Below are 23,564 nucleotides of genomic sequence, written 5' to 3' on the forward strand. Positions count from 1 at the left end.
CCCTGGCTTAGCCAAGTAAAACAAAGAATAGTCCCAAAACACTGAATCACGTGGGGGATCCATTCCGAAAATGCAGAAATTCAACCTAGATACCACCCTTGCAAAACGGTTTCACAACACAGTAAATATTTTTAGAAAGCAAATTAAAACTAACCCAAAGGAAAATAGAGGCCACTCTAGTCCTTTCTTTTGCTCCAAAGTTAAGAAACATCACTGCCTCACTATGTAGAGGACACAAGCCCCAGTCAAGTTGTGCTTGGCCCACTCGGTGAAAACCAAAATGTACAGCATTACTTGTCAACATTTTACAAACTGGGACAATTCACAGAAATCTACATATCTGGTCTCTCTTTAAAAACTAGAAGACTGGACCCCTCATGGTGGCACAGTGGTTAAGTATCTGCCTGCCAATGCAGGGGACAGGGGTTCCATCCCTGGTCTGGGAAGATCCCACATACCACAGAGCAACTAAGCCGGTGTGCCACAACTACTGAGCCTGCGCACCACAACTACTGAAGCCCCTGTGCTCTACGGCCACCATGCTGCAACTACTGAGCCTGCATCCTGCAACTACTGAAGCCTACATGCCTAGAGCCCGTGCTCCACAGCAAGACAAGCCACTGCAATGAGAAGCCCATGCACCACAATGAAGAGTAGCCCCCACTCGCCGCAACTAGAGAAAGCCAGCGCGCAACAATTAAGACCCAACACAGCCAAAAAAAATAAAATGAAAAAAATGGAAAAAAAAAAAAAAACTAGAAGACCTACATTTGTAGAGACATGGATGGGCCCAGAGACTGTCATACAGAGTGAAGTAAGTCAGAAAGAGAAAAACAAATATCGTATATTAACACATATATGTGGGATCTAGAAAACGGTACAGATGAACCAGTTTGCAAGGCAGAAATAGAGACACAGATGTAGAGAACAAATGTATGGACACCAAGGGGGGAAAGCGGGTTTGGGATGAATTGGGACATTGGGATTGACATATATACACTACTATGTATCAAACAGATAACTAATGAGAACCTGCTGTATAGCACAGGGAACTCTACTTGGCTGTACAGCAGAAACTCACACAACGTTGTAAACCAACTATACCCCAACAACAACAAAATTATTTTCAAAAAAATGAAAAGGCAAAAAAAAAGAACAAAACTAGAAGACCTAGCAAGATGGAGCTTTAATTCTTTCAGGTCTGTGAGCTCAGCTAACCACAGTCCCCACTGCTCCCTACAGCTCGCAACCTGGATCATTTCACTTTTTTACCTGCCGGCCCCTAATCTGCAATCCTTTTACGTAGTGCCTCCTGTAGTCTGGGTCTCCATACACGTTTTAGAAAACGCATTATTTTGCACATAATGCCTCCACTAAGGGTAAGATTTTGAAGGAAAATGTTTCAATTATTTAACGGGCTTGTCGAGCAGTGCTCTTAATTAAACTTGGCTCAAATCAAAAGAAAAGGAGTATGTTTTTAGACCAGTTTTGGACATAATACATTAAATCATATCTTAATTCTGACCAAATGGCAGAATAAAGCTCTTTTTAAAAGCATGAATTCTAGCCACCCAAGTGAGTGAGTATTCATTTATAGCTGCCAGGGGTTAAGGCTTCCAACGTCTTTTACCCACCACCCTGCCCCACCACTAACACACACACCCGCCATGTCACCGCCTCAGTATTGAATTTCAGCCTCCAGCAAGTCAGACTTTTTCCATTAGTTAGGTTTGGGATGATTCCTGAGCTGTAGGCACGCTTCCTGGCCAACCGCCAAGTGAACACTAGAATGGAAGAAAATTGTTTATTCCTCAAAAAATAAAGAACCGATTCTATCTTCCCTTTGGTTTTCATAAAGTTCACCAAAAAGGAGCCTACGTTTCTCACAGTGCTTCTATTCTGTTGGATAACCTCACCCAAATCTCAAAAGTCACTGCTCTCTTCCCAGTTATAAAACAAACGGTTTTCATATTCAGAATTGAAAGGTGCTAAAAACAAATTTTAAAAGGTCCAAGCAGTTATCAATATTTTCTTAACACTCTTGCCGATTAATTTAAAAGATCCAAACCTTGGGTAACAATCAACTCTTCTTTGACTAGCAAGAGAGCAGGGAGCTGTATGCTTGGTAACTCTGGAAGGACTCCAGGTCTTTGTGCCATGAATTACTTGTGAACATTTCAAACTGTGATTTTCTGCTTCTCCTCACACGGCCATCTGAAACTCAAGATTGAATGATTAATTTCAAGTTTCACCCCTGGTGTCAGAGAACCTTCTTCTTTACAAGTCTGTGAATGAAGTCATCTCTTGAGAAACCACACCTGTAGGGTGGATACTCCAGGTGAAGGAGGAAGAAGAGACCTGTCATCACTGAGACACCCCAGAGGGCAACGAGTCAGAGTGAGGGCTGGAGACCAGGAGGGGATGGTCCCACACAGAAGCACGATCAATCCTGAGCAGTGGCCAAACCAGGGGCAGGTGTGTGAAGACAAGTTAGAGCTCCAATTCATATGTATGTATGAAAGTTCAAAAATGAGGACAGAAAAAGCAGAGCTCCAAATACAACAGGCAAAGCAAAGCCCAGACCTGCAGTGGAGGCCATGGGACACAGCTGCTGAAGAGACACCAGAGAAGGAGTAACCTCCATAATGTGGGTTACTTTCTGCACCTCAGGGCTGAAAACTTTTATATCGTCTCAGTCAAGGCAAGAAACGTTACACCACACTCAGCTCGCCTGGGCTCCTTACGGAAAAAAAGCAGGTCCCTGGGAACATGATGGGCAGTAAGCTAAGTCAGGAAAGGCAAAGGCACACTAGCAACTTCTGTCTGATCTCAACATAAAGGATAAAGACCTTAATATTCCAACGTGAGAGCAGCTTGGCCAAGAAGGCTCACCACTGATCCCACCTGCTGGCCACACAGCCACTCCAGGTGATTCTGACCCATGACAACCTTTCCAAGGTCCTTCATGAGCTTTTGCTGGAATCCTCTAGGGAGCATGCAGGGCCCATTCTTGAGATAACCTAAATATCCATCATCAGTAAAGCTATGCTGTCAGACAGTGGCTGGCAAAAGGGCAAATCAAAATGTCCATGACCATCTCCTCGTTGGGACCAGTGATATCCCAACAAGCCCACTATGTCACTGTTAATTCTGTAGGCTCGTTATTTCTGCCAAGTCCACTATTTTCATTTTGCCAATTTGCAAATATTGAGTTCTGAGCCCCAGCCTCGTCCTATATTTGAGGGAGTCCTAGACAAAACACACCCTCAACTAGATACGCAAGCCATGACAATAACCTTGAAATAAAGTTGCTGCCAAGCATGGGATCCTACTGCCCTGGGAAAAGTTCAAACGTTTGATAAAATCCACAGTCAGTCTTCCAGACTGGCAATATCCACCTGGCTGGGAGAGCTGTAATAAGCTCACAAGACATCAACTTGGAAGAGGAGAAACGAACACACAGGCTCTGGAGTCAGACAAGAGACCTGGAATCCCATCTACTAGCTGCGTGACTTGACTAGTTACTTAACCTCTCTAAGCCACAGGTTGTTCAACTCTGCGTGGAATTAACAATAGTTCCTAACCCGCAGAGCGTTCAATGAGGTGATGGATATAAGAGGCTCAGCGGAGCACATGGCACCAAATAAGTGTCTCATAAATGTCCTCTATTCTTATTGTCAGTTTTAGAGGTTTATAGCTTCTAGATAAATCTGAGGGACCTTTCAAGGTGCATCAGCTGGTCAGCTGTATTTCCTTGGTGTCCTCTGGTGCCCTCTCCATTGAGTCTTGGTCTCAGTAAGGACGGGTGGGAATCCCACCCACAGCCAGATGCCGGCTTTAGCACAGCCTTGGTCTCACAAGCATCCCAGGTCAGTCACAGGCTTGCTGGCACAACTGAATCAGGCTGAATTCCATCAACACTGGTCTTTAATGAGCAGTGATCTCCGAAGCAAAGAAATCACTCACCATCCTTGAGTTTATCATTAATCTGAACTAACCGAGCGGGTGAATAAGTCCTTGGTACATGTCCCTTACCAGGCATGGCTTGCTCCAGAGTGGTGAGTCCAAGCCTCGGTGATGATGTCATCGCTGAAACCTCATTACCAATATCAAGCTCAGATTTCCATCCTGGACCACGTCCAGAGTCCTTAATTCCACATCAGGGCAGTTAATGTGCAACCAATTATCCACTCAGTAAATTAATGTTATGTTAGCGGATAGTGGTATGGACTCTTGTTCTGACAAATTAAACATCCCATTTAGAGCCCTGAGGAGTCCTTTTATTTAAATGATGCCCAATCGACAAAGAAAGCATGCATGACACTAAAATTCATCTAGAAGGATGTCTCATTGACAGGTTAAAAAGCAACGAAGGAATAGAAAATAAGTATTTCCTTTTTTGGTCCACCAGCTAGAGGGGAGAAAAGGGTGAGAAGAATCATGGAAAGAACTCACTCCTAGTAGGATGTACACTTTAAATATCTTACAATTCTATATGTCATTTACACCTCGTTAAGCCAAAAATTTACAAAAAACTCACTCCCACACCACAAATTAAATCCAAGAATTGTAAGATGAACCCAACCTAATCTCCCTCCTGCCTGAAGGTTTGGTGAGAAACAGTGAGTGTTCTTCCACTGATTTCCAGCAAATAAAAGTTCTGCCTGCTGATTCAACTACCTTTACCAAGCTTTCAGTGATTCATTACTATGGCTTGCAACAGAACAACATACTGGGTGAAAATTAAGCAGAAAGAAAATAAAAATCACACTCATCAAAATTGCGAGAAGCGGAAAAGAGAAGGTGTGGGATTTGTTGGTAAAGGTTCACTTATCCTGTTCAAAGAAGCTGGCTCTTTCATTGTCAGGGTTGCTACCCCAAGTGCTTGGAAATTGACAAACGACAGGAGAGGTCAGAGAGCCAGGGGGCAGATCTTGAGTGCTGGCCCCCGCTAGCTTTCTTCCATCTCAGAAATATACACATCCATTTCCTGATATTCTGTGACCAAACTTGTCCTACGGCCTGTTCCTTTGCTTTTTAGGATAAGTGGAAGCTCATAGTTAAGAAGGCCTAGACAAATTACTTTGTACCCCACTACATAAATACATAGATTTATATATATGTATAAATGTTTTATTTAGAAAATTTTGGAATAAATATAACTAAGATGTAACAATCGATCTAGATAGATTACTAAGCTATAATAGAATTCAGATATTAAAATTAAATAACAGTCAGACGAATGCATCATACACAAACACATATCCCTAAAAATTACACTACAGAAGCTGCTTTGACAGGAAAAATTTTACTTAGAAAACACAGAAAATTAAAATAAAATAAAAAAGGGTTACAGAATCAAGTCAATCTTCTAACTCAGGATTTCCCAGCCTTGGCACTGTTGACGTTTGGACTGAATCAACTTGGGTTGTGTGGGACTGTCCTGTGCTTTCTAGGATGTTTAGCAGCATCCCTGGTTTCTACCCACTAGATGCCAGTAAGCCCCCTCCTCCCATCAGTGGTAACAACCAAAAATGTCTCCAAACATTGCTAAATGTCCCCGGGGAGCCAAAGTCGCTCCCTGTTGAGAATCACTATTCTATATAAAACAGACTTCTAATTCCATCCCTAATGATGCACCCAGCCCTTGGCAACATCCAAAGTGTACACTTTATGACCAAGAACATATCTGCTGATTCAACCAGGCTAGCACTTTCTTTTTTAAACTACAAAATCTGTATCTCCTTAGGAATGAAAAACATTAGCAGCTACCATATCACCACCTTAACTGAATTACAGCTTTGAAAAGTTGATTTCGATGTAAACCATTATCTTTTAAAAATCTCACATCATGGGCTTTCCTGGTGGCGCAGTGGTTGAGAGTCCGCCTGCCGATGCAGGGGACACGGGTTCGTGCCCTGGTCCGGGAAGATCCCACATGCCGCGGAGCGGCTGGGCCCGTGAGCCATGGCCGCTGAGCCTGCGCGTCCGGAGCCTGTGCTCCGCAGCGGGAGAGGCCACAACAGTGAGAGGCCCGTGTACCGGAAAAAAAAAAAAAAAAAAAGAAAGAAAGAAAATCTCACATCCGTTGAAAGGTCAATGTCCAAAATGGTTTTTTAAAGTTTTAGCACTAGCTGTGAACCTAAAACTGCTCTAAAAGAAGAAAGTCTCTATTACCAAAAAAAGAAAAAAATACATCCTTAAACTTGAATGAAATAGCATTTTCATCTATTTCTGCTGAGGAAGATGTGAACAGTCCTAAACCATGACCAGTCAGCTGAGTGCCACCTACATATACAGGACAGACATAAAGCGATCAGCTCCACAGATGACAAGCAAGATTCACAAACTGCACACAGATTCCATAGCAAATACGCCTTCTCTCAACATTGCTTCACGGGAATCTGGAGTTTATCAGAAACAGACCAAAGCCAAGAAAAATGACTTAGGAAACTCAGTGTGACCTTCGCCTTCCATAGAGATGCTCTCCAGAAACCTACAAATATTTCAGTGAAGCTATTCTTTGAAATCTTCTCTCCAAACACAACTCCTACTATGCCTGTCACTCAGGATGAATGTTCAGTTGCTGCCATCACAAAAGCAATCGGAAGGACTATGTCTTTGGTTTGTCTGATTATAGGAAAATTTCTATCCCCTGTTGCAGTCGCTGGCAAATTAGGTAATTCTTCTGGGGCTTGTATCTTGTGACTTTGGTCTGCTCTCTATGGAGAAGCAAATACACATTCCCAAAGCTCTCCACACAGATTCTGTCTTTACCTCCTTCTCTACAAACTACTGTTCAGCTGCATTTCTAGTTCCATACACAGCTGAATATCTTTGGGTCCAAACCCTGGTTCCACCACTTCCCAGCTGTGTGAACTTAAACAAATTACTTCACTTCTCTAAGACTCTCTATTTTCATATGTAAAATGGAGATGAGACTGGTACCAACCGTATAAGGCTACGGGGCAGATTAAATGAATTAATCCATGTCAAGAATTTAGCACAGCCCCAGCCCAAGGTACGCGAGTGATCAATACACTTTTGCAAGTTAAACAACTGGACAAAAGAAAATGCAGACGGCGTGGAGGCTGGAAAGAGCACAAGGGCTACGCCATGATGCAGATTCCATGTATTCAAATTATCACCAAAATCCCACACTATATTAAATCCTAAATCTACATCGTATTTTCTCCTTGGACAAATAAACCACTGACTTGAGTTAGAATACACTGCTAGAATATACATTTTTTTTCTCTTTAAAAGGTAATTTTGTCCTAAGCTGGGTGTGAAAAAGACATTTTTTAAAATTAGCTTCCAAAAACTTACTTTCCTTGAGGGAACAGCTATTCAACTTCATCAAACATTTTATAATAATGCAAAAGAACACCCTCAAGGGACCTTTTATTCTTCTGACATATCCTGTTTCCTTGTTTCACATGCACAGGCCAACTCTAAAGATCCCCATTTAGGGATCCGGTGGAGGTTTAAGAGCCCAGGGGGATTTTAAGAGACTCAAAAGGACACAACCTAAGTCATATTTCTGACCCCATCATTTGGTGATAAACCCCGGGTAAAGGAACCTAGTTCTCTGTGCCTCAGGGAAAAGGAATCTACCTGATATCTCAAAGACAATAGTGAATAAATATAAAGTTACATTCCCGGTGAAGAGCCATCTGAACTCCTTGAAAGAGATTTTAATTTCAGAAGCACATTTTCTCAGCACTGCATACAATCCACAAAAGGGCAAGGCCTAAGGCAGCCAAGCTAGACCACTTTTTGCTACCTGTTTTACTCTTAACACTGATGATTCATGTTTTAATTTTTATGGTAAAATACTGAAAAATAATAACTATGGTGAAAATACAGATGCACAATTTACCCTTCACAACGTATGCAAAGAGTCCCTGACTTGCTATCCAAAATACTGTACGGCAAAAGCCAATCCTCTTCACTTCACAGCCAAGAGCTCATTTTATCAGATGTTTTTTATTCTGATATATACTTTGAAAAACAGGTGATTCCATCTTTAAAATATTTATAGAAAGGGCACATTGGCCTTTTCAAAGAGAACCTTAAGTGAACGTGGTTTTCGAACCCAAAATACAGTAAGCTAGCCCACCAGACCTACCCAAAGGCAAGAAGGAAATTGTTACAGCTGAAAAAGCTACATTCCCAAGAGACACATCCAAGAATTTCAGTGGTTCTCAAGGTCTGAAAATTAATGCCAGAATTTACAGTGTGCACCTGACTTCATATCCTTGAAGTTGAACTTGGCATCTACTTTTGTGAGAATCCCCAAAGGAATGAAAAACTTATGGAAACTCATCAGGATTAACAAGGCAGTATTCTGATGACCCCATTCTAATAAGGCAAGTAGGGTGTTAAAACAGTGGGGAGGCTGCTTGTAACTTTCATCTTCTTAGAAAACTGTAAGCAGTTCATAAACACTGCCTCTTAAAGATTCTGCTTCTGGACAGCAAACAATACATCTACTAGGTGTGGACAAAAACCCTTAGGCAACAGGACCTTGGTTGGTATAAGATACTTCAGTCCGCACACCAACAGTTCTGCCTGCCTCAGTCAGCAACCATGATGCTAAACTGAACATGTATGTTTTATATATGAATATGTAACATATGTATATGTGTATCTATATTACAGATATTCACACATGCGCATAGGTACACATGTACATATATATTAATCTCATATATAAACCAGTTTAAACAAACAAAATCCCTCTTTTACACTTGAGAAGCAACAGCTTACCTACTTGCTGTTGAAACACTCACTGGTCATACTCTAGACACATACTTGGCAGAAAAACAAGAGCAGGTGGGCATTATTCATATAAAACAGGAGTTACAATGACAGAAAATTCATATGTGGAGAAACCCTGTGACAGACAACCTAGGTGGCGAAGAGCAGAGCACAGGGCGTCTCTCTAGGACCTCGTGCTCATTCTCGGCTCAAATTTTAATTACAAAAGGAAGAGGGTAGCAAGGTCAGGGATCCTGGGTGGAGACAGCAGAGCTAGGTGGAGGGCTGGCTCAGAAGCTGGCAGTAGGCGTCAGGGGAGTTCAGGCTGCGTGTCCTTGGACTGGGGGAGCTGTCACGTGGCCCCTCACTGCGGGGCGGGGGGGGGGGGGGATTAAAAACAGGAGTTCCTTTCCACGGGATTTACCTCTCTACGTGTTGCTCCCCTGTGCCTGATAAACTCTTTTTTCAAATCATGGGACCAGAAGCAGTAAGAAGTAGGCTGTAAGAAGGAGCCCAGTAAGAAATAACTGGGAAATGCTCCCCTCTCTCCTGGGCTCATCTGCACTGGGCATTCCTCCCAAACTGGCCAGACCCAGGACCAGAGTGAGGGTGCGTCCCTGCTCTGTGCTCTGTGGCTCCCAGCCTGCAGGGTGGAGGCTGGGCCTTGTCTGTTCCACCTTCCACCCACGATCCCTCAGAGTGGCCACGACCACATACCCGACAAGTCAGGACACTTTCCCTGGCCGTGGAAGTCTTGGCTTACATCAAAGAAACCCCCTTCCATTTCCATCCCGGCCTGCCAAGATACTGGTGGATGACTGGAATATCTTGTAGCATTCTTTTTTTTTGCGGTACGCGGGCCTCTCACTGCTGTGGCCTCTCCCGTTGCAGAGCACAGGCTCCGGATGCGCAGGCTCAGCGGCCATGGCTCACGGGCCCAGCCACTCCGCGGCACGTGGGATCTTCCCGGACCGGGGCACGGACCCATGTCCCCCGCATCGGCAGGCGGACTCTCAACCACTGCGCCACCAGGGAAGCCCTCCTGTAGCATTCTTGTTCCGCATCCCAAGAAGTCTGGGCTGGAGCAAACTCCAACACTGCTCGCCTGGCTGGTCCAGGTGGGGCTGTCACATGTTTCTGACCTCGACAGCCTAGCCATCAAAAGTCACTGATTTCACACAGCTTCTGTCTCGGGGAAAGAGACCACGAGTAGGAATCTGCTGGTAGGTAGGATGGTGAGCAAGGGTTCAAATACACCGGGTTCGACTGAATCGACCTCAAACTGCTTGAGACAGAGTCCGCAGTCAAAACATTCTTTGACAGCAGCACTGAAATATACTGCAATAAGTACACAAGAGGGCCACGAGAATCTGAGCTCTCAGCAGCCATGGGACAGAGTAGCGTATTACGCAAATAACTGCTAGCCTCAGAATGATGATGGATGTTAGCACAGGTATTAAAAGACTACCAGGGGCTTCCCTGGTGGCGCAGTGGTTGGGAGTCCGCCTACTGATGCAGGGGACGCGGGTTCGTGCCCCGGTCCGGGAGGATCCCACGTGCCGCGGAGCGGCTGGGCCCGTGAGCCATGGCCGCTGAGCCTGCGCGTCCGGAGCCTGTGCTCCGCAACGGCAGAGGCCACAGCAGTGAGAGGCCCGTGTACCGCAAAAAAAAAAAAAAAGAACCAGTACCCTGGAATACTACGCAGCAATAGAAAGCAACTATTGATGCACACAGCACGGGTGGGTCTCAAGGGCGCCGAGTGAAACATGCCAATCTCAGAGAATTTACACACTGATTCCATTTATATAACCGTCTTGAATGACAAAATTATAGAGAAGAACAGATCAGTGCTTCCTAGGGACTGGGGGGAGGGTGGGACTGTTTCTCGTGGGGCAGCACGAAGCATGGGAGAGTTGTGTATTCTGGATGTGCTAGTGGTTGCACGAATCTATAGGTGTGGTAACACTGCCTAGAACTACACACGCGCACATACAGATGAGTGGATGTAAAAATCCGAACAAGGTCTGTAAACTGGACCAATGAAAATTTCCTGGTTTTGATACTGTACTATTGTTATCTATTGTTATAGAAGATATCACCCCCAGGGAAGCTGGGTGACAGGTACACAGGACGTCTCTTCTATTTTGGCAAGATCTGAGTCTGTATTTCTTTCTTTTAAAAAAAAAAGCGAAACGTGTCAGAATAAAACTGTATAAAATATATAGGGAGAGGGCAATAAATATAACTTACCTCAACATGTTCTCAAAACTTTGAGAAAATATGACCTCCTTTTTTCCTAGTGGAAAACAACAGCTAGTTTGATTACTCGGTATAATAAATATTTCCCTAATGCTCTAAGGAGAGGACTTTAGGAATATGAAGTAAAACACTAGGAGGGAGATCAACAAAAGCTTTAGGGCAGAGGGTACAGCTGGACGTGAATATTCCCACCAGAAGCAACAACACAACTTAGATGATGAAACCGATTCTAAGTGTCCAAGTCTCACGGGGAGAGTTTGGATCCTAAAGAGAATAAAATTTCAACACTGATAAATGTGTGCATTTCACCCAAAGAGATGAAAAGCAATTAGGAATCGACATAAATGAGGAAGGGTGAAGAAAGTTTGGGAGTAATCCAAATTTAAGCTGTGGCTACAAAAGTGTGGCCATGGCACAATGATTCTCCACTGGAGTGATTTTACTCCCCCTTCCTCCCCAGGGCATATCTGCAATGTCTGGAGATGTTTTTCGTTGTCACAACTCAGGGAGGCGAGTGCTACTGCATCTGGTGATCAGAGGCCGGGGATGCCACTCAACACACTACAAAGCACAGGACAGCCCTGCGTTACAATGACTGATCCGGCCGAAATGTCAAGGGTGCTAAGGTTGAGAAGGCCTAGAAAGAAGGCACCCTTGGGCTTCCCTGGTGGCGCAGTGGTTGAGTCCGCCTGCCGATGCAGGGGACGCGGGTTTGTGCCCCAGTCCGGGAAGATCCCACATGCCGCGGAGTGGCTGGGCCCGTGAGCCATGGCCGCTGAGCCTGCGCGTCCGGAGCCTGTGCTCCGCAACGGGAGAGGCCACAACAGTGAGAGACCCGCGTACCGCAAAAAGAAAAAAAAGAAAAAAAAAAAGAAAGAGGGCACCCTTACCCACCTCTGAAAATCTGAGGCTGAAAGCTACAGGAGGGTTGTACATACCCTTTGGCCCTTAGCGTACATCATTAAAAAAACAAAATGTGGGCAGAGATAAACAGAAGCAAACCTGTACTAAATGACAGTGGTATACGTTGTAAAAGGTGGAGTGTTATTTTCACCCAGAACTCAACACTTCTACTTCAAAGTCCATGGAAAGATCTCCCAGGGGTAATTAATAGAAATAATAAGCCTTCCAGTCACACACAGACACAAACACACACCCATCAACAGTGTTGTACGTTACCTAAATCCCTACAGTTAGAACCACCACCAAGTAACTGTTGTAGCCCAGGGTTAACTCACAGGGATACTTACAATGCAAAGGAATAAGAATTAAAAGAAAAATCCATACAAACGATTCCCCAAACAAATGGCCAATGGCTCCCCAGGCAGTATACAGCAAGGTCCCTTGTGTAGGCTTTGGCCTTAAATGAACATCAGGTACCAGCACTGGGATTTCTGGGGGTCAGATGCCAATCAACGTAATTAAGCCAGAAAAATGCCTCCTTCCTCCACTCTGGTTCAGAGAAGAACCTAACAAGTGGATACAGAAATCTAGTATTATGTGTTTCCTCTGTGAAACAATGCATGTCATTAAGACTCTAATAAGAAGTTACAAAATCCCTGCTACCATAAATACATCATGACAGGGTGTCTCAGCTGTGCCTGCTGTAATCTGCACCGACACCTCTCAGAAAACTTTTGCTGCCAAATAGTCTAAGTAAAAATGTGCGAACCCTTTGAACAAACAGCCCCACTCCTGGAAAATTTTATCCCCAAGAAATAATCAGAGAAGCCTGCAATGACCTGGGTACGAGAATGTATGTGTCCTGTTTTCTATAATAGCAAACACCTAGAAACACCTATAACGGACACATAAATAGGGATACATGTCCAGGAAGAATGCAGGGCCACTCAGACCAGTACACGGTGCATCACAAAGAAAACAGAAGGTAAACAAACAGAAGTTCCTCAAATAAAGAGTAAATCACGGTCTTTGGTGGAAAATGATATTATATTAATTTTGAACTTGCAGTAACAGCAACTATTTGATATAAACTATTGCTTACTATTAATCTCAGCAAAAGCTTCCAAACCCCCCCAAAAACCTAATTTGGCCACTTCACTTTAAAAAAATGTGTTTTTAAAAATTTTAGAGAAAAATTTCTTCAAACAGGAACTACATGTGAAACAGGCAACAAAATTGGTATTTTAAGAAAATATAAGGCAATAAAAACATCTGCATGACTAGGAAGAAAAAGATTCACACATTTTTATATGTAGACTATTTTCTGGCTGAGATGCATTAAGGTTTAGTCTCATCTGAAAACAGATTTTTTAACAAATTAACTTCTGTTTTCAGTTTTCTTTATAACATACACAGGATTGAAAAGTTTGAGGAATATTTTAAGAAACAGTGGAAATTCACAATATTAATGATATGACTTATACAATAAAATTAAAATATTTTGTGCTTCCTGCAGTACCCATAACCTATCATACGTTATCTTATTCCTTTTTTTAATCTAAATATTGCTGTATGCATTTTGTTGACAATGCCAATAACTACTGGCTGCCTTAGCAAAGCATCCCCAAACTGAAATTAATTAAAGAACCACAATGACTCAAGAAAGGTTTTTTACTTTAGCGTTACTGTCAGTAACACATAAATTATTGTGAAAATCTTGACTGTAACCATATATAATTAGTGATTCTGCTGAAATATGGGCAAGAAAAGTAGACCTATGGAAAATTTACTATGGAGTATATGTCTATTACTCACGCAGACATCACTGGTCCATCAATAGGACACCCACACATGTGCAACTATAATTATCTTCATTCATCTTTCATAGTCTGACTTTGGGCAATAAAACCCATAGCTTTAGACATTTTTCGACTGTGTCCTAATGAAGGTATATTTATCAAGGTAGGAGAATAGAAGACACTTATTTACCAGTTTGGAAGCTTGATTTATAACTTAAATATTTTACAGATGTGATATGGGGCTTGCATTTGTACTCCTGTCCCCGGCCCTGAAAATCACAGGGGCCCGTCTGTATACATGCAAGATCCTTGCCATTTAAAGCTTTTCTCAAGTAACGCCTTTAAATTTATTTATTTTATTTTTGGTTGCATTGGGTCTTCGTTGCTGAGCGCAGGCTTTCTCTAGTTGCAGCATGCAGGCTTCTACTTGCGGTGGCTTCTCTTGTTGCAGAACACGGGCACGCGAGCTCAGTAATTGTGGCTCGCAGGCTCAGTAGTTGTGGTGCATGGGCTTAGCTGCTCCGCAGCATGTCGGCTCTTCCCAGACCAGGGCTTGAACCCGTGTCCCCTGTATTGGCAGGCAGATTCTTAACCACTGCGCCACCAGGGAAGCCCTCTCAAGCAACTCTTAAGTGAAAAATATTACAGGTGTGCTTTCACAGAAACAGATACAGAGGCAAAGAAAGCATATACCACAAAACATTAAGAGTAGGACAGAAAGGTTTTGTCCTTTGCTTACGGCATTTTCTAAATTTTCTAGACTTAGCACATACTCTTTGCAGGATTAAGGAAAGAAAAAAATGTAAGAATGACATGGAAAAGTAATATTGTAAACCTATGTTTATCAAAGCTTTTGTTTTTAAGCAAGAACACTCCTAATTCTACATATATTCCTAGCAACCCAATTTAAGTACCTATGAAGCTGATAAAACCCAAAAATCAATGGTAGCCACACACATGAGCACGAAGTCTACCAGAAAAACTTTTAAAAAGACTTTTAATACACAAAGTAGATAGCATGAACACAGACTCTACCCAGAGGTAAGTCCACTTCTCTCCACAATGTACATCACTGTCAATGGATACTGCTTACATGTTATTAACTGACCCCCAAAAATGACACTTAAAAGAATTATGGAGTTCTTTTGGGACCCAGTATTAGGTAAGAGGCCAAGTGAAAAAGTTACTTTCTATTCCAACGTCCAAATCTCATTTTACCTTGCCCTTTAATCACTGACAGGTAATAAAGATAAACATCCCTACCACAAAATACAAAAATTCAACATTGCCGACCTTTTCTAATATAAACCTCTCTTTTTTCTTTTAATTACCACAATTTTAAATGCCTTTCTACAGAGGCAATTTTCAATCTGAAGAGTAGATACTGAAGCTGGGGAGAAGATAGAACTATGAAATGCCGAACTGCCATCTGGTCCTCCCCTGCTCTGGCTGTGCTTCAAGAGATGTGGCATGGCTTTGCCACAAGAACTCTAACACTTTTTCCTGTAACTGGCAGAGTCAGATGATGTGATGTCATGTGACACGAGGGGCTAGATTTAAACTGGGGACTCAAGTTTCATATATTAAGCCCGGCGGACACATTTTCCAAACAGCTTTTAGTGAGGTAGCAAAATGTTTTATTCAAGGAATGCTCTATGAGAAATGTTCCGCTCTCCTGTCAAAGATCACCCACAAGCATTAATAAGCTAACAAGTAAAACAACGGATATAGAGAAACTCTGGAAAGGCGGCCAGAATCTTTAATCGAAAGAGAAGATTCCATCAGAAAACCTCCAAGAGGAATACTCTGATAATTGAGACTTAGAATAGGGAGACAAATAAGTCCTATCCTTTCTTTTAATAAAATAACTACTTCTCAAAAATCTAGTTTTCTAAGTGCCTTATCACCTAAATCTCCCTACCATCCTCATGAGGTTGGGGCCGGCAGCTTTAGAAACCACATCTTACAAGGAAACAGAAGGTAATTGTCTTTCCTAAGTAAAAGGCACAGCAAATAAAAATTGGAGGCATGTTCAAAAGCTGATGAACATTTTCCTGCTGGGTTTGCAGTGTTTCTGGGGCGTGGGCCACTTGTTTTCCCAAACCCCCGTGCAGTTTTCAACTCAAAAATCATTCACTAGCTGCCTAAGGTCTTACGCACCTGATCAAAGAAACAGTGATGCAAGCACAAGACAAATGTCACCACCAGGAGAGTAAAGCGCGGCAGTGAAGAGCACAGACCCTCCGGAGACATCCTGTGTGGGTTCAAAGCCTGGCCATCGCTTTCTAACTGTGTGACCTTGGGCCAGTTACTTAACCTCTCTCTGCCTCACTTTCCTCATCGATGGAGCCTTACTCATAGGGTTGTTAAATAAATTAATTACTGAATGGAAAGTGCTCAGAAACATGCCTTGCACACAATAAGCACTCGATAAACAGCAAACATATTTTTTACTGTCTTCAAAGAACTGTAAAATGCTTCATAATCAAGGGAAAAAGTTAGAAGCATCTCCCCTCCCACCACAAAAAAATCTGTACTCGAGAGGAAAATAACAGCTACACAAGGATAGAAGCCCATCCTTAAGGACCTTTGAGTGCAAACGAGGTGATGAAACTTATAAATCGGATTATTTAACCTCTCAAGACTCTGTTCATCTGAGAAGGGAAAACAAAATAAGTAAAGCCTCTAGCTAAAAGGGGTAAATTCCTAACACAACCAGGACAGAAAGAAGTAGAGTCAAGTTCATAGGAAAGAGAGGAGTGACCATGAACTAGAGTTGTGGGGGATGGTTTCAAAAAGGAGCTAGACAGGCAGGACACCCGATCAGCGGAGAGAAGGGCACATGCGAAGGTATGGAGGAGGGCTGGTAAGAGACCCTCTGGAATAGAATTCACATGCGGGAAAAGACTAAAGAGAGGTGCAAGATCAGAAGGCCTTGGAAACCGGACTAAGAACGTGAGCTTGACTTTATAAGCAATCTAGACATGCTTTAGACAGAATTCTGGAAAATCAGCCAGAAGTATATTGGTCCAAAGGGAGAAAATTAATAAGTGCAATCTAGCACCAGAAATGATACTGGCAACAGCTCGAAGACCAAGATTTCCCTGCACCATAGAGTACTGGGATTTCAGTCACCATCAAAGGCCACTCATTCTTAATTTCTAAGTTACTCTAACCTTTTATTGTTACTCACTTACCAGGTGCCAAGAGCTTTGTAAATCTTATCTCGAATTCTAATAACCATGCAAGGTCAACACTATTATGCTCACTTACAGACAGAGAAAGGAAGCCCAGGAAGGTCAGATAACCTGGCTGAGAGCCCATAGGTGTGGAGGGTACAGCCAGCCTCCCAGAGGCCACATCTCTTCTACTCTTAGGGAGGAGGCTCTCAACCCGCCCAGGGGTGTTCAGGCCCAGGGAAGTGTGGCCCAGCTTCCTGTAGACTTCACTGGCTGCTCCTGCCTGAGCGTGCCCTGCAAATCAATGACCTGAGACTGTAAGTCCCCTACACACGAACCTTCAAGTTGCGAACTTTCAAAGATGCGAATGTGTGTTCCGTCAATGTCAGGCACGAGTGAAACTGCAGCTTTGCCCTCCGTCCCTTATTGCTGACGATCCTTCAGCTCTACCATCTCCCACCTCCTCTCCCTCCTCCAGTCAGTAACTCTTCTTGCCTGTTCACCCGATGCCAGCCCTGGATGCCAGCTGTTGTACTGCACTACTGTCCTTTTCAAGGTACTGGACTGTAAGATTTAACATGTTTTCTTTATTTTTTGTGTTTGTTTTTTTATGTATTATTTGTGTGAAAAGTATTATAAACCTATTACAGTACAGTACTATGGAGCCAACTGTGTTAGGTACCTAGGCTAACTTTGTTGGACTTAAAAACAAAATTGGACTTGAACGTGCTCTGGGAACGGGACTCGTTCGTTATGTAGGGGACTTACTGAATTACGTAGAAGTTATTCTGAAATTTTGAAACGCATTTATAAGGAGGTACCCTATTTCCCATCACTCCATAGAAGAGCGCATTCAAGGCTTGTGTCCTTAAAGGTGACCTCACTTAAAAGCCAGCAGAGCTGGAAAAACAAACACTCGGCACTCTCCCTGCACAGCTCTGGTTAAACAGTGCTGGCCCTACCCACACTGCTCTGGGCCTGATCTGGGGAGAGGTGAGCGCCCAGAAGACCAGGGCTCCCTGCTCCCAGCTGCTTCCGTGCCTTTGCTGCACCCAACATGGCAGGGCCCAAAAGTGACAACAGGAATCCTTGCGGGGTGTGCAGAAAGGGCAAGGCACTGTGACTCCGCTGTGGGAAAAGGGGACACCAGGGAATGTTCTGATGATTCCATTTTACAGTCGTCAAAGGGGTGGCCTGCAGGATGTGGTGGGACAAGGAAGTCCTCAGTGCTTGCCTTCTGCCCTTGAGAGATGATTGGGGGGAGGGGGAGGAAGGAGCTGCCAAAAGCAACAGTCTTATTTCTTTTAGCAAGACAAAAAATATCAGTAAGATGTGAAACAAACAAAACACTATAAAAAGGGGAGAAAAATAGGCTCAAGAACTTGTTCCAGCTTAAAAAACTATTTGAACTCCAGGTAACAACCGAAATTAAGACACCACCCCAAATTAAGTGGAAATGAGGAAGGTGTTTCCACTTAACATCTGGAGAGGTGCGTTTGTTCCAGCCCAGGGTGAACCAGGCTGTAAGAAACAGGTACAGCTGGAATGCTGTCCACTAACAATTTAGTGCTTAAAACATTAATACCTGCTTTATGTTTGTATTTATGTGTTTATGAGTATCTTACTTGTGTATATTTTACACACTTCTGAAAAATCAAAGTGTTCATATATGTCCAGTTAATAAGCTTCAAAAGATCTTTCGCTTGAACAGCCATCATGCCATTCCCGTTCCTAAAACAAGACAGAGAAGTCGCGCTCGTTTACGTGTCCAGCTGGCATTGACTGGCCCCTCCAGTATTCTAGGCACTGTACCCAGCACTGGGGACTTGGAAACAGCGGCCACTTCAAAACATCAACACGTTTGCACAGCCGTCTTGCCACTTTGCTGGTTGAGCCTTTTCAGTTTGTTTTAAAAATTGCTTCTGGTGGGCTTCCCTGGTGGCGCCGTGGTTGAGAGTCCACCTGCCAATGCAGGGAACACGGGTTCGTGCCCCGGTCTGGGAAGATCCCACATGCCGCGGAGCGGCTGGGCCCGTGTGCCATGGCCGCTGAGCCTGCGCGTCCGGAGCCTGTGCTCCGCAACGGGAGAGGCCACAACAGTGAGAGGCCCGCGTAACGCCAAAAAAAAAAAAAAAAAATTGCTTCTGGTTACAGACATACCTAACCTTAGGTTCTTCGTGAAGTAACTTTTTAACAACTTACCTCTAAATGCTGAAAAAGCAAATTTCCAAGAAGTGCGCACACAGTTCACTCGAGAGATGTCATAAAGATCTAAGGCCGTGAATAAACTGCAACTCGGGGAGTGTAGGGCGCTCAGTTTCTCCAATCCCCGGGTACATTTTGAGGTCAGTAGCCATCAGCTTCCGGACACAAGCCTCACAAGCTTCCAGGTGATCGGCAGTCAGATGCCTGATGCTACGTAAAGTAGGCAAGAAAGCTGTGCCTGCAACACGCACGGGAATTAATTCCACGAGGCAACTGCTTCGTGGGTCTAACTCAGTGGGTCTCAACTGGGAATGATTTTGTCCTCTGTGGCCCATTTGGCAATGTCTGCAGACATTTTGGTTGTCACAACTTGGGGGTGCTAGTAGCATCTAGCGGGTAGAGACCAGGGATGCTGCTTAGCATCCTACTCTACACAGGACAGTTCCCCCACACCAAAGAATTGACTGACCCAGAATGTCAATGGTACCTAGATTGAGAAACTCTGGTCTAGCTTTAAATAGCACCTGCGAGTCACAAGGAGCTCTCATTTCCTTCTTATTTGGCCGTTCACGCATAAAGCTAATACACGCGACACCTCATTCAATTTTTCTTCAATTGTTAACATTAGCTTCAAATTGCTGTCCAACAAGCAATAAGTTATTATCCCTAAGTCACAATGGGAAAAGTTACCAAAGAACAGGACACCACTTCGTGATACAAGAGGCCTTACAATTTTGCCGTCCTTGGAAATATATCACTTCCACACTTACTCCATAGAGAGATCCATAGAGACAGGATCTATGTTAGGAGTATGTCTTCAATTGATAGCACTGTATAGCCTCTCTGGCCCTGCTGGCTTCCCATTCAAAGTAATTATGGTTAGGGGAGGAACTCTGATTAGAAATTACTACTGACTAGAAATAAATTAATCAGAAGTTAATTTCTGATTAGAAATTAACATTGTAATAGAAATACATCACAAGAGTAAAAGTATAACTTTGAATAAAAATGTCCCCCAATACTAAAGTCACCAGCAACAGAGCAGAAAGGCTGTGAGTTCTATAACAATCTCTTCAACCTTGGGCAAGTGACTTAACGTCTTTGGATTAAGATTCTTCATCTAGGAAAGGCAGGGGATGGAGAAGATCTCTGAAGGCCAACTTCAATATTATATTAATCATGGATATAAAATCCAACAACTAGGTCTCCTTACACTGAACCAAGGCATAATGTAAGGAGAAACAGTACTTCAAAGTCCAGTGGGAGGATACCAGGGCAGGAGGTTGCAGCTGCCCCATGTTATCCTGCAGTTCTCCCCACTTCCACTAGGGGGCAGAGTTCTTCCAAAGGGGAGGTCACTGGCCCCCTGCAGTCTACAGACAGGCTTCATGGGGACGAGGACCCCAACAAATCGAATACAAATTCTATGTCTCATCAAATTTCCTAAAGAACTCACAACACAAGAGAAAAATAAAGGTCTCCCTCCCCCCGCAAAAAAAAGTTAAGAATTAGAGTCCCGCAGGCAGAGCCTCAGGTTTTCTTACAGATGAAAGCAATTAAACTAGCCCACTGGTCTTTCATCACTGGTTAACCTGCAACTCCTGCAGAAAGTTCTGGTGCCTTCTTACAGGCATGAAAACGAAGGTCTATGGATTAGCAAATGCCAGTCTCACAATTATAGGTCTCATTTTTTAAAAAAAGGAGAAATATATATTAATGAATGATGAATTCCTTTCCAGTCCACCTCTCACCATGAATGTGGATATCACCTGTGAGACACCACTTAAAAAAAAAAAAGGGATATTACTATTACACAAGAATATACCACTCTGGCCACTATAAATAGTCATCAGGCTATTTAAAGTAAGTGGGCATCCGGAAAGCACAATGACTTGAAATAATAAATCCAGTTGAGAAAGCAAGTCAGCCAACATAGAGGCAAACCCTCACCAATCCAATTTGCTGGAAGGTTCCAAATTTACAAAACATCCCCTGGCTTTCAATGAAAGACACATCAGACTCATTAAGCCAACTAAGTTTACTTTGAGCCACTTCAAACCTCAAACTTAAATAGAATTTGTTAAATAAACACAACCAAGAAAGGAAAGGGAGCCAAGAAACCACGGTAACTCTCGATCCCAGAGAAAAGGGTTCTCAAGTCAAGGGTTTCAAGTAACCGTGGTGTCCCGCCCTCAATGACCCTAAAAGGAGCATCAGTTTAATCTTTCAAAACTAACCAATGTTCGCTCTTAAAGATTTTCTTTAAATTCGAATTCCAAATCTGCCAGGGACAGTCAGCACAAATACATGATCTTTTGATCTCACCCTCTGGAATGATCTCAGATCCTAGAAGAGCACTTCTTGGTGAGCACTAGAACCTAGACCCCAAAGGTCCGACAGGCCGAGAACATAGTGAACGATTAAACCCTCGTCTCTCCCTTCTCACACTTCATTAAGCGTCTCCTCTGGAAGTGTTTGCACCCCTCTCACAGGAAGCCGGCACGTTTTGCAAAGGAAATTCCAGACCAGACCTTTCTTGGAGAAAGGCAAGTCCTCGATGAACGTTTTATTGGGCTTCCTGCACCCAGACAGCCGGGCAGGCACATCTCCCCGCCGGGCCCCTCGTCCGCCAGCTCACCTCGCGCGGGTCGCCGCGGGGACACCCGGTGAGCCAGCCACCCCCGCCAAAGGACGCTCACCTTCGCTGCATCCCGGGGCCAAGTGGGAGCGCGGGACAAAATAAATTCCGCCAGGAATTACTCAGCCGGAGACTCCCCGGGGCTTGATTTCTGGCGACTCCCAGAAAGTTTCACCCTCTAGGGCTAAGTGCGCGCGGTAGCGTGTGTGCGCGCGGCGCGGTGAGCACCTCCCTCCCTCCGGGCAGGAAAGGAGCCCGCGCCCGGCTCACGGAAAGCAGCCCGGCCCGGGACGCCGGCGCCCGCCCTCCCGGCCGCGAGCGCACTCACCTCGGGGAAGAAGTTGTCCATTGTTCCCGTGCGCTCCCCAACTCGCCCGAGTCCGGCTCCCAGCTCGCGGAAGTCAGCCCAGCAGAAGGTCCGGGGAAACCATGCGTGTCACAGCGCGACTCCCAGAAACTCGAGCCCGCGGGGCTCCCCCGCTGCCATCTCCTTCTCCCCTTCTCGTCTTTCGCACCTTTTGTTTGCCCAAACCCAAGTCTCTAACTCATCCGTCCCAACTGCAGCCTTTGTCTCCTCTTTCTCCAAGTTCCTCACTCCTGGGCGCCGCGCTCGCGAGCGGAGAACAGCTGGTGGCACATTCTTCCCCCCGGCTGGGGGAGGGAGGCGGGGGGCTGGGGAGTGCGCCCCCTCCCTCTGCGCTCCGGCCGGAGGCACTCGGGGCGGGCAGGATGGACAACGGCCACAAAGCGAGCCCGAAATGGCTCTCCCAGCTCGAGCGCCGCCCCGGTGAGTATTCGGGCGCCCAGGGTCACCGGCTCACGGCCACACGGAGACTTGCGGACAGGAGAGCACGGCCCTCCCAGCCCGCTCATACGGCCCCGCCCACTCGCTCGCATCGCCCCGCCCCTCCAAGGGCTTAGCTCCGCCCATTCAGCCGGCCCACCCGGCCCCTACACCACGCCCCCCCTGCAGGAGCCCAGCCCTCAGCCGACCCCTCCCCGCGCTTCCGCAAGGTTCGGCCTCGCGCGGCCGGCGCGCCCCGCCCCCATCTTCGCCCAGGCCCCGCCCACCCTGCGCCTCGGGCCGCCGCAGGCTCCGGGACGGGCGGGGAAGGCGGGGCCCCAGCGGCTCCCAGCTCCTCCCCGCCTCCCCACCTAGGTGCGGGCGGGGGAGTTGACTCTTCCCTCTGGTGAGAAAGACCAAATAGTCACCAAGGAGGAGGGGTTGGGGGATTTGTGTGTGTGTGTGCCTTTGATCTTTAGCACGCCCTGGAACCGGCTCAACGCGGATCTCATTAATGCAGCTCGGCAGATGAGCGACCCCGGGGACGGAAGCGCGGTCCGTGGAGCTGCCCCGGCTGTTGGGCCAGATCAAAGCGGAGAAGGGAGGCTAATCAGAATTTCTGGAAGCTGCCTACCCGTGTGGAGTTTCTCTCCTGCACCCAGGATAAAAGATGTTTTCATCGCAGTGGGAAAATGTAGTTTTGTAAACTGGAAGAGGACGTGGCCAATTGCACTTTTCCTGGACCTAAAGGAAGCAGCAGGTAGTCAAATGGAAGCGAGATGGATGAAGGATCAAACCCCCCTGGTACTGAGTCCTGGTTTCTCTGGGGCAGGTCCTCAAACTTTCGCGTGCACAGGAATCACCTGGGAATCTTGTTAAAATGCAGACTGGAACTGAGTGGGATGAGCGCTGATAATCTGCATTTCCAGCAAGTTTCAGGTGCCTTCAAAGGATGGCACCTGGCCTTGTGCTGTTCTGCAAACTGTTTGGAGCCTGTCTGTAACAAGTAGAGAAATTGAGAGCAAAGGTTTAGA

General features: G+C 45.0%; 1 protein-coding gene across 2 annotated transcripts in view; it reads right to left on the reverse strand.

The window, feature by feature from the left end:
* Positions 1-22,588, reverse strand: part of MYO10 (myosin X) — a 218,081-nt gene extending 195,493 nt beyond the window's left edge. The window contains exon 1 of one of the 2 annotated variants that reach the window (XM_089908696.1): positions 22,075-22,588. In XM_089908696.1, coding sequence (XP_089764822.1) covers positions 22,075-22,095 — 21 coding nt within the window. In that variant the 5' untranslated portion in view covers positions 22,096-22,588. The remainder of the gene's footprint in view (positions 1-22,074) is intronic. The other variant, XM_022581422.3, reaches the window with a different exon arrangement.
* Between the last annotated feature and the right edge of the window lie 976 nt (positions 22,589-23,564).

Source organism: Delphinapterus leucas, chromosome 3, assembly GCF_059928025.1.
Source record: "Delphinapterus leucas isolate spDelLeu-1000000601 "Yukka" chromosome 3, BTC_Dleu_Yukka2, whole genome shotgun sequence".
Lineage (NCBI taxonomy): Eukaryota > Metazoa > Chordata > Mammalia > Artiodactyla > Monodontidae > Delphinapterus > Delphinapterus leucas.